At 37.1% G+C, this 12,204-nt stretch overlaps 1 protein-coding gene and 1 long non-coding RNA gene across 3 annotated transcripts; both read right to left on the bottom strand.

Moving 5' to 3' along the window:
* Positions 1-3: 3 nt before the first annotated feature.
* On the bottom strand, positions 4-1,109 carry LOC137713810 (uncharacterized). Its single transcript, XR_011065337.1, has 3 exons — positions 705-1,109; positions 483-561; positions 4-330 (listed from the first exon to the last, which is right to left on the bottom strand). It is a non-coding gene; the product is annotated as an uncharacterized lncRNA (long non-coding RNA).
* Positions 1,110-1,902: 793 nt separating this feature from the next.
* Positions 1,903-9,293, bottom strand: LOC137712804 (serine/threonine-protein kinase BLUS1-like). 2 transcript variants are annotated; one of them, XM_068451969.1, is made up of 21 exons: positions 9,004-9,293; positions 8,323-8,577; positions 8,100-8,224; positions 7,941-7,985; positions 7,202-7,283; positions 7,038-7,106; positions 6,698-6,868; positions 6,532-6,597; positions 6,295-6,363; positions 6,095-6,160; positions 5,594-5,943; positions 5,360-5,496; positions 5,148-5,242; positions 5,038-5,076; positions 4,901-4,960; positions 3,556-3,654; positions 3,396-3,447; positions 3,241-3,296; positions 2,809-2,873; positions 2,647-2,698; positions 1,903-2,517 (listed from the first exon to the last, which is right to left on the bottom strand). In XM_068451969.1, exons 1-21 carry the CDS (start codon positions 9,175-9,177, stop codon positions 2,464-2,466), a joined length of 2,181 nt encoding a protein of 726 aa, XP_068308070.1. In that variant the 5' UTR covers positions 9,178-9,293; the 3' UTR covers positions 1,903-2,463. The 2 variants fall into 2 exon arrangements, with proteins under 2 accessions (XP_068308070.1, XP_068308071.1); XM_068451970.1 differs by lacking the exon at positions 5,038-5,076.
* Between the last annotated feature and the right edge of the window lie 2,911 nt (positions 9,294-12,204).

The raw sequence follows: 12,204 nt of genomic DNA on the forward strand, positions 1-12,204 counted from the left end.
GTGCAAATGTGGAATCACAAGATTACGGTTACATGATTTACAAACGACTGAATGAACTCACAATCGAAATGCCTCAAAACCATTAGTCTAGAGATTCTATACCTTGCCTAGCAATATACTTCATTTCCATTCTAGTAACATTCACCGCTCATTTGAAAAAGTTCCGTTAAGAGATTAAAAACATGAACTCTATTCGACCCCAATATAAGCGATAAATGATGAACCGGGTGGAGAGCATAATTGAGGACTCATACCTGGACATGAATAATGCAGAAAACGATGCTAGCAACAGGCAGCCAGATCTCCGCAGGCGACAGCGACAAATTCGTCCTAACAAATCATCGGAAAATCAAGCAATCACATGACACATTTACCTCATTCTTCGAAAATCGAAAACTACAAGCAGAAGCTCAACAAGTATGCAATTGCTCAGATAATCAAAATCAAAAGCATTCAATTAAGCCACAATCTTCATCCCCTACCTCAGGTAGGGAACCAAGTACACAAGCGCATACACCGCATACGCCGTTTTCCGGTATCCAGCCAAGCAAAAATCCAACTCTACAATTATTCATTGCAACCAAACAAAAATTAAAACAAACCCAATAAAAATAAACAAAAAGTTCAAAAATTTGAAAGAAAAATACATAAATGATAAAAAAGATCAATAATTTGAGAGAAAAGTGGATTGTTTTTGGTTTTACCAGCCAATTGAAGTAGGGAATGAAGCTGACAGGAAGCACCAGGGACGAGAGCATGCAGGCGCCGATGGCGGTGGCGAACGGTGCGTCGTTTGAGAACTCCGCTCTGCAGAGTCTGTATCCGGAGAGGTTATTGTTCTTCGTCCGGTTTGGGTGTTTGTTGGCGGATAGGAGAGAGGGTCTGAGGCTAGAGAGCTGAGGAGGAAGCGGCGGCGGTTTTAGGGAGTGGAGAGCCGAGGAGCAGTGGATTGCGGCGGCCATGGGTTTTGCTTGGGTTCGGGAGAGGTTAGCGTAACATGTGAGGCGCACTGCACTGGATTCCTGCCAATGTAATCGGAGATTACTGCACAGCTGAGCCTGAGTGGCAGCCACCTCGATTCTCGCGCGTTCTGGGAAAGAGAGATACTAAAGAGAGTCCTCATATATATTTTTTAAAATTATTTTATAAAGTTGTCACGAAAATTGACTTTTAACTGTCAAGTTTACTGTTCATCCTGATAAAATAGAAACCAAATTGGCATATTTGTTGATTTGCACCTTAAACTTGTATGGAGTTAAACTGTCAAGCCTACGTTCAATCTTTGATCCATCCAATTTTTTATCATTTTTGCTTTCATACAATTGTCATGTGTTGTTTCTGTGATCAAGATGAATAAAAAAATTAGATGAAAACTTTTAAAATCTAACGTCAGGAATTATAAAAGTTCAATAGGGTAATCAGCTTAGCAGCTCTATATCAATTTAGGGGACAAATCAACAAATACCTCAACCAAACTTGAACATTTGATATGTTTTCTCTTGGTGAGGATTCCGGAGATCCTCCAATCATTTTATTTTATCATACATCATGCAACCAATTTTCGTAAGATACTATTTATATTCAATTTTAAATAAAAAAATTACAATGATTTATGATATATACGATGAACAAAAAGGATCCCCGTTACTCAAACTTGAACGTTTGATATGTTCGATTAGTAGAGCTCATAAGCAGCTCCTATTCAAAAAGTCAACCTGCGATGACAAATCTCAATATTTTCAAGTTAAAAGGAAAAAAACAACCCTATATAAAATCAGTTAAAAGGAAAAAAACAACCCTATAAAATCACCTCATTAATTCTTTATAAAATTTCCAATCCAATAAGGTTTAGGAAATCCCAATAACTATGAACAAAAAGAAAAAAAAGTATATTAAATACCAAATTGCTAATTGCTAATTGCTAAAGATTTGTGGAAGCAGATTTAGTATAAACAATGAAATAATAAATAAACAACATTGTGTTCTACAGCCATCATATACAAGCTCATAAAATCTGTGTTGACCAAAAACGATATAAATATAAAATAAAACATATATAAAAACCTCTCTTTTCCTTATATTTCATGGCTACTCATGGCTGCAAGCCTATAACTACAAAACCAATTTGACCGCCAGCCCAGAAGTTCGATCTTCACTACAGGGAAGGACATAAGTTACCGTTTTCGAACCGGACAAATCACATCCTGATGAATCCGTAAACTGTGTATTGCTCGTCTGAATTCCCAAGTGGTGAGGAAGGAAACTTATTACGTACAGTGGAAGAAGGAGATCTGGGAACATCAATTTCTCTCGATGCATTTACTTCTATCGGCAGCCATAAATGATTCCCGTTCAGCAAAGAGGAAAATTCGTTGGAGAACGCGTTCAGCACGTCTACAGCTCTTGGCCGGATGTACATCATGGATTCACTTTACACTAATCACAACTTTGGGTCACGCAGCCTCAACTTCTTTCTCCGTTCTCTTGCCCAGATACAGCATTTAGCTGTTGTTGCAACTGTCAAGCGGTAACCAACTTGTTAATGCTATCATAAATGCACGCAAATAGCGGGATACACACAGAAACCCATCACCATCAACACTTCCCACTCATAATACTGTTAATAAGAAGTCTTTGGCAACTCACTTGAACGTGTCTTGTCTTTTCGGCGGTCAGTTCATCACTCAAGTTGTTCATTCTGGAAAGAGAGAAACATCAGCCAAACTTGTATAAAAGCAGGAAAAAGAAAAGAAAAGAAAAAAAAAAAACCACTTCCGAAGTACTCAATTTAGACTTGGGATAACTAACCTGGCTTGAAGCTCCGATACTTTGATGAGCAATAAACGCTCCCTCTCAGAAACTGCGGTTTCAACCTGTTGGTCAGACAAATTAGAGAATGTTATAAAATGTACAAAGCTAATCATTGACTAACCGTTGATATACAAGTCTAACAGAGTTTTTAACATGCAATGCAATAGAGTAAAGCGACCACCATGATATTTCCGAAAAGGCCCGTATCAAATTAATTCATCTAGCAAGCAAAAGACCACTTAACTGATTTAACAACAAATTTCAGTCAAGGTTGAGGGAAGTTTTATCAATCAGTCAAAGTTGATAGAAAGAAAACAATCAAGAAATCTACCATTTGGAAAAGAAAAAAATACCAGAGGGAAACTGCTGAGAAGCTAATATGATAAGATATCTTTATATCAGAACTGGGACAAAATAAAATATACGTACATTTCCATTGTTCTCAGAACAGGGAGGCAATGGAGGTAACTTTCCATTTTGAGTAGCTGAAATAAGAAAAGGAGTACCTTACTAACTGGTTCAATAAATCTTTACTGATACAAAACTTATATCTAGTATTATACTCCCACAGATATTTCACTCACCTTCTACTGCCTCAGCTGGTTGCAAGCTGCTTAGCAAATTCGTAATAATATCCTGCAATTAAAAGAATAAACAAATTTGCACTAAATTTGAAAGCTGAAGTTTTGAATCAATTCTTCAAGTCCATCCACCATCTGTGTTGAACCAGATTTGCTCTTTTACCTGTTGAACCGACGTCTGTTGAAAAAGATTCTGAAGGTGAGGCAGGAGAAGTGATGCAGGTACGTTGCTGTTGTTGAACTCCTTTGGTGACATGGCAGGCTGAAACATAAAGAATGAAATCACATAAATGAAGGACAAATAAGATTTCAAACTACCCGCAGAGGCAAAGTCAGTAACTGAACCTTCTACATGCTCGTCATAGTATAAAGTACCAACTATTTAAGAGCTAAGTGAATATAGAAAATGGGGAAAAAGCTATAGACACAATCTAGTATTGTTCATCAAATACACCCATGAACTCAGAATATTAATATATGCACACATATAACTTAGATCTCCCAGTTATTGATGAGAATGAAGTTCATGCTCGCTACAGTGACTCAGTATCTAACGGCTGGAATCCAGATCTCATAAAGTCATCTTCTTTTATTTAAGGATTTTTATCACAAATGGTTCTTGATGTTTTGCCGACTCCTAATTCTAGTCTTTTAGGTTTCAAAAACCTCAATTTGCTCGTTCATTTATAGACATGCTCATCGATGTTGTCCCTCTGTCAGATTTCATTAAAATTTCTGTTAGTCTGCTCACATGGCGTGCATGTGGGGACCATTTATCCAAAGAGATAGTGCCATGTGGGTACAATAAATGGTTAAAAAAGTTCATAAATTATGAAAAATCTAATTTTTAATAAGTACAAAAAACCAAAATAATACACATGACCCGTTGACCAAACCACCCTACCCTCCGATGACCTGGCCCATCCCAAGAGTCCTATTGGACCGCCATGGCATTCAATATTCATTAAAGCCGTCGAGATCTTGACCGCCATGACCGTCCCCATCGAGCTCACATATGATGGTAGATTTATTGGACACAGATGACATGGGATGGAGAATCGGGTTTTGGTTGTATGTGTGCGTGTACGGTTGGGGGTGGGTTGCAGCCAGAAATATGGGTTTTTGGTTTTGGAATGAGGGTCAGGGAATGGGGTAGTGAGGAGGGGGAGGACGGTTTAGTTGGGTGCTGTAGCAATGGCGGAGATGGAAGGGGGATTTGTTTTAGTTTTTTAACATCTTTATACTCATTTTTTTATTAACTTTTTGTGGGTTTTATTCAGCATTTTTGATACATGGTATTGGATAAATGGTCCCCACATGCACGCCACGTCAGTAATCTTGCGGATTTTTAACAGTGATGGAGGGACAACATTGACAAGCATGTCAATAGATGGACAAGAATTAAGAGTTGACGAAACATCAAGGAACATTTCTGATAAAAACCATTAGAGAGAGAAAGAGAGAGAGAGAGAGAGAGAGAGAAAGAGAGAGAGAGATCACAAACAAACCATTTGCCTGGATTCAAATACCCAATCACCAACGCTAGCAGACTTTTTCAGATATGATCCCTAAAATAACAAAACAGAACATGAATTAGAACTCAAAACATTTACTTGAGAAGGGTTAAGCAAAACCAGCTACCTACCTGTGAAGAATGATGAGGTACTGTACTCGATGGAATATCCTATGGCAATTTTTTTTAAAGTTAGTGATTGTGAAAAATAGAATAAGCATAGCATAATAATAAAGCCTCACCTTTACAAGATCTAAATTTTCTGATGTCACTGAAAATCGCCCCTTAATTTGCACCAAATTAGATTTTGACTTGTCATCCATAGAATCTCTAAATCCTATTAAAAGGTAAAGCAATTAGTGCTATAAGAATTCCAAGCAATTGGGCACATAACGGTTGAAAAAGTTGCACTGTTGATTTTCATCTTTAAAAACATTATGAAAATACTCATTACCTCCAGAGGATTTTATAGGAGCTGATAAACTGTTTGCTGAAGCTCGATTGGGAAGCATCAGTGGACCACTAAAGCTTGGTGTTCGTCGTACTTCACATTTACCTTTATCAATTATCGGTTGATTTTCATTCTCACTCCTGAAGTTATCAAAGCATCAGGAACATATCCCACAAGAGAGAGCGAGAGATGAAACCAAAAGCTTAAATTCTGGAGCATTACTCAACCATGACAAACCTTTCAATGGTGCGGCCCTTTTCTGATAATGAATGACTAAGTACAGAACCAGGTGTGAGTGGACCACTCAGCGCTTGACGACTTTTCACAAAAAGAGTTTTAGGCTTGGCCTGCACTGTGTCTTTTTCTGATGTAGACGCTGTTGCCTCAGAGCTTGATTCATTTTTCTTCCAGCCTGTTTTCTGCTGACCAGCGGATTCTGATAAATTACTTTCAATATCCTTGCCCTTTTTGTTTAAGCATTCAACCTGTTGTGATTCATCACCATTTATTTCTCCTTTGTAATCAGTCCAATATGATTCATTATTTTCATTCAACTTCCCCAAACTGGATCGCCAACTAGTTTCAATCTGCTAGCATAAACAAAAAGGAAATCACCTTTCTGCATAATAATCACACTTCTAAAGGCAAAAGGCCAGCAATGTACAATATAAAACTAAAATCTTGAACTGCAGTTAAAATAGTGTAACAATTTTCTAAAGAATAAAGCAAATTGATGACCTTATCATTACCGACTACAGGTTTAAATTTTTCATCTTCATCCATCGTTTCATCATCATCTCGCACCTAGCATAAAAAATGAAAGATATTAATTGAGATTCACTCAGCAGTCAGCGATACACAAAAACAAAGAAATCCCCAGAGATAGCATCTTTATATGGAACATGCTGATACTTGCTAAATAATAAAATGTGGCATACCAGGGACGCTTGAGCTTTTAAATCCTCAACGTCAAAGTTCCAGGCACTAACTCCTCGCTGGTACTCACTCTGTTTAAAAAAGAAAAAAAAAAAAAAAACCAAAGAAACAAAAAGTAAACCACTAAGGAATACACCAAAGAAATTTTTTTATAAACTGAACTCTGAATGTGAACATTTGTGAACCTGTTTAAGTTAATTTTAGGTGAAAAAGTAACAGCTTGAAGATACGTATCAGACCTGTGACATTGCCTCTTGCTCTGCTGACGGCATTTTCTTTAAAGCCAGTTGTGCTGCATCTTTAAGCTGTGATAGTCCAATACTTTAGCAATTCATGAAACAAGCATACTAACACATGTGAAAGACTGAAAGCAGGAAAGCAATATAAAACAGTGTGACAGCTAACCTGGAGGGCTTTTACACGATTCCAAAGAGGTGGTAAGTCTGTAAACAATTTCTTTATAGAATGCTCTGGAGCTTTTGCATTCTTGAAAAAGGAGTGTTTTAATAATTTCTCTGCTGTTGGCCTCTTTGTTTGATCTTTTACCAAGCACATTGCAACCATTTCTTTAAAAGACTGATGACAACTGAAAATCCTCCAATTAGAATATTATTCTGTAAGCGAAATACAATACAAGGGTACCACTAGAATTGAAGGCTCTGACACTTATATACCAATTAATGATACAGAATGCAGCAACAAATGTTTGCACTAATGTTACTCTATCTAGAAAGAAAAGCAATACCTTAGAGAACTTTCTATCACGGTCATAATCAAGTCCTGGAGGGGCATTTTGTATGGTCATTAGAAGAACCTATGAAAACAAACAAAAGAATGGCAAGTCAGAGGTTTAGATGACGAACCACCACATAGGTATGCAGTCTAGCTATACTCAGGTAACATAAGTACCTTCATTGGAGGGTATTTTGAAAATGGTGCATGGCCATGAGCCAACTCCAGTGCCGTTATACCAAATGACCAAATATCAGCCCTGAACAGTGATAATCCAACAGAAAAATAAGACATATCATATATGCCACATAGGACTCTTTTTATTAATTTTCAAATTATAAACTACAAAGCAGAACTTTTTGCTCCAAAGATCGAGTTATGAAGGTGGCTTACAAAGCAGATATCACACTGAATATTTGCAGGCAGGAAAAATGTGAACACCCAACACCCCCACCCCCCCCCCCCCCCCCCCCAATTTTTTTGTCCTCCCTCCCTCCCTCCCTCCACACACACACACACACAAAAAAAAAAAATCCCCATTTGTACAAGTCAACTATCTAATCTATAATTGATATGTGCATAAACACATTCTATAGATCTAACATTTTAGAAGGCACAGCTTCTATTTCTTGTTATCTACTTATCAGCTCAATATATATGGCACAGTGGCAATTACGAAGGGAAAAAATCTGTAATAAACAGCTCTGATGCTCAGGGAAGGAAACAAATGTAGCAATGCAATTTGTGAAGTCATGCATATTAATTTAGAAACTACGTCTGTCTCCGGATGAGGAGAAGAGATTTTATGTGTTCCCTGGAGCCACAAATTCTTTTTTTTTTTTTTTTTTTTTGAGAAGGAGCCAGAAATTCTTAGAAGTTCAAAAATATTTAAGTGACTATATCAAATAAAACTCACTTGGAATTGTATCCACTTCCTGGCTGCAATACCTCTGGTGCCATCCTGGAAAGCAAAAAACAAATCCAAATTTCAACTACATCGGTGATAAAGCAAGCAGTTTAACATGTGGTACCAAACCAGGAATTAAGTAATAACTTCTGAGGCAATAAAACTTACCAGCATGGTGTTCCTACGAAAGTGTTCCTTGAGCGTTGTCTATCAGCTGCCTCAAACATGCAAGCTGAAACGCCAAAATCGGCAAGCTTCACTGCCCCATTAGTGTCAAGTAATATATTTCCAGCCTGCAGCCAAGACATTAACACAATCGAAAAGTGAGATCCCCCAAACAAAGATATGAAAATGAAGCGCAGTGAATGGTTACCGGAAAAATGAAACAGACCTTAACATCTCTGTGAATATGACCTTGTTTATGAAGGTAATACAAAGCCTTAAGGGTTTCCTTAAGGATAGAACCAATCGCAGATTCCTCAAACCCATCCGGATATGCGATTTTCATGAGGTGCAAACAAGAACCCTCTGCCATGAATGGCATGATTACCCAAAGGTTTCTTTCAACAACAAATGAACAAAACGCCTGTACGACATTTGGATGATCTATCAATTTCATCGTCTGCGCCTCCCTTCGTATATCCTCCTACAAAATAATACAAACATAATACATCAATTACTGGGTTAGGAATCACCCACAGTATTGAAAAGACTAAAACTTGGGTTTTCTTCAGCAAGTAAAACAATAGCATTGTAAAATTTACAGTTCGTGATTCGTGCTCATCGATAACGACGGTTGAGGATCTTAACCATAAACTCATCCAAATTAAAACCTACACCAATCCAAAAAAAAAAAGCAAAAATCTTTCGATTGCTCACTAACTTCACATTCCCAAATCTAACAAATCTCCGAAATCGAATTCCAATCTCATAAAAAAGAAAAGATCTTGATTCCAACTCAAATCTAGCTTCAATTAGCAACCAAACAATTTCAAATTATTCACAACAATCATTGAAAAACTACAAAATTTGGGTTTTTAAAATAAAAAATGGAGAGTAGTAAGAAACTGACGAAATTACTATTGCAGCGATCGAGATCCAAGCACTTGACCGCGACGACTTCATTGAAAGGGAGATAGATCGCTCTGTAAACAGTAGCGCTGGCTCCATATCCGACCTCTTCCAGAAGCTTGTAGTCGCTCGGATTCGCCGAGTGAGCTCTCGAATTGCTTCCCATCCTCCCCATGCTGCTCGAGGACTTGTGCTTCGGGTATGTCGTTTTGAGGACAGGCCTCTGCGTTTCGATGGTTTATATGGACACGTTGACCGCCATGAGAAGCGATACAAAGGAAGCGAGAGTGAAGAAAGAGAACTCGGAGCAGGTAACTTGGCTTTGTGATGAGAGAGGGGTGATGACGTGGCGGTGGTGGTGAACGTTGAAGGGGATTCTGACACGTGGACGGGTCTTTAAATGGACGGCGGGGACCCGTGCTTGGCCCTTTTGGCCTTTTGGTAATTTTACTTTTTAATTGGATGAGTTGTCAATAATTTTGTTGCTAATTATATGTAATTTCAGATAAATCATGATTTTTGGGAACCACGATTTGAGTTTCTTGGCCAGATTTCTTTGCTTTGCCCAATATATTTCTTAACGATATGCTGCTTTTCATTGAGGCTCTTTTAACGAGGGGATCCTTTTTATTGTCGAATAAAAGAGAGTATATGCTTTAGGATATGTGGATCTTTTTATTTCATTTATTAATTTACGTTGATTTTCTTCAATTAATCTGATACATGGTTTAAAATGAAAAGAGTGTGTGAAAAGTAAAAAAGGATATTTAGATATCACACACCTTTGCTTATTGTTAGAATTGTCTTAAAGAGATCCTCTGGTTAAGATTAAATAAGAATGTGCGTTTATTAGGTTTTTTAGTTAAAATGACCTATTGAGATTTGCATTACTCTTCACTTTGGTCTTTGAGATTTGAAATCAATAGAATTGGTTCCTGAGATTGTCCACTATCAATCATTTTGATCTTTTCGTGAAAAACATCTATTAAATAGTAAAATGACCAAAATTGTTAGATCCCACATCGACCAACGAGAGGGGGTGATGTGCCTTATACGTACATGCTACCTTCCCTATAGAACAAGGCATTTTGGGAACTCACTGGCTTCGGATTCCATCGGAACTCCGAAGTTAAGCGAGTTTGGACGAGAGCATTCCCATGATGGGTGACCCGCTAGGAAGTTGCTCACGTGAGTTCTTAAAAACAAAACCGTTAGGGAATGGTAAGCCCAAAGCGAACAATATCGTGCTATGGCGTAGCTGGTCTGGGATGTGACAGAATGGTATTAGAGCCACTCTGCCGTTCTGTGCGGATGTGCCAACTAGGACGTCAGACCCCTAAGGGGGGATGATTATTAGATCCCACATCGACCAACGGAGAGGGGGTGATGTGACTTATATGTACATGCTCCCCTCCCTATAGTACGGGGCATTTTGGGAACTCATTGGCTTCAAATTCCATTGGAACTCCGAAGTTAAGCGAGTTCGGGCGAGAGCAATCCCATGATGGGTGACCCACTGGAAAGTTGCTCGCTTAAGTTCCCTGAAACAAAACCCGTGAGGGAATAGTAAGTCCAAATTGGACAATATCAATTTTTTTCAAATGATTTTGGCCTATTGTTTATTAAATTAAGGGTATATTTATCATTTTGATCCTTGTTTAACATAATTTTGTACGGAAGGACTATAATGATTGATGGTGAACAATCTCAGTAACCACTTTTATTGATTTCAAATCTTAGGGACCAAAGTGATGTGTTATACAAAACTCAAGGACTATTTTGGCTATAAAAAACCAATTTATTATTGTTTCTTTTTTATAAAAACGATATTGAGAGATCGAAAAACACAAAACTCGAGATTGCAAGTGCAAATGTAAATACTCATAAATTGCATCCACCCTATAAGAAGTTTTGAACAATTGCTAAAATGACAATTTAATTTTACAAAGCAAATACTTACATAGCTTAGCTAGTGTAGAATCACAATAGTAAAAAGGAAAAACTCAATTGACGTAGATCTAGACAAGCTGGAGCATGTGGTTTAATACGACGTGAAGCAAAGATTAGGCCCATTTGTATAGGTCGCAGAATCTTTATGCTCAAAATACCCATTTTGCGTAATTTCTTAGTGAACATTCACAATTCATAGTATATAGGTATCTTTATAGATGTTATATTTTAGGCACAAGGACAAAGAAAATCAAGTGGAGATTAAGTGATGTACCTGTTGAAAAACGAGCTCAAGTAATCTTACTTAAATTGAAGACCAATTAAATTTTGAAATATTTTGTGTATGAAATGATTCTTGAAAGATGAGCATAAAAAATGAATGAGATCGATCATCATATAACTATGTGGGGAACGTGAAAGAAGATAGAGAATGCACCAAAGAAAGGTAGGCTGACATTCCCTTTTTAACACTACTTTGAGATAAAATACTATGAAACAACTTTCAAATCATTTCATCTGTATTATCTATCTAGTGTTACTCGTATCAAAACTATAACATGTCCTGCATGTGGTGGAACATAAGTAGAGAGGATAGAAAGCATAAAGTTAAGTTTTAGTCATGTCCAAAGATAAGGTCATCAACTTAAGCTTTTAAGGCACTTTTGCTGAACCGAAAAAAAGTTTTGGGGGGAAAAGGCTATATGACTTTTTGGGTGAAAGGTAAGTGTGCGTACGTATATGATTGGAGCCCAAAGGATGCAAAAAAATGCACAAATAATTGGTACTGGAATATTCTAAAAGCCGATGAAACACTAATGGATGCTATACAACTAACTTCCCTACAAAACAAATTAATCTAAATTAATCTAAATCCATGATTAAATCCGATGGCTATTTGTGTGCGTTTTTAGCTTTTGAATTTAGTGAATAAAAAAAAAATTAATGGACAAAAAAAAAATAAAGTTGACAAAATGAGAAAATGAATTTGTGGAAACTTGAGGGGTAAAAATGTAAATAACCCGTGAAAGAATTACATTCAAAATTGGGCCTTATAACTTTATTATGTACCTCACAGTGATAAAAATGTGTTGAACTCTTATATTACTGTAGGTTCAAACTCCGTCGCTGACTAATCTAATATCTAATTTAACAAAATCTATCATTTGATTAAAAAAACAAAATAATAAAAGTGTCCAAAATTAGTATTAGAAAATTACAAAAAAAAAAAAAAAAAAAAAAACCCCAATGGGCC

The sequence above is a fragment of the Pyrus communis genome, chromosome 13 (assembly GCF_963583255.1).
Source record: "Pyrus communis chromosome 13, drPyrComm1.1, whole genome shotgun sequence".
Lineage (NCBI taxonomy): Eukaryota > Viridiplantae > Streptophyta > Magnoliopsida > Rosales > Rosaceae > Pyrus > Pyrus communis.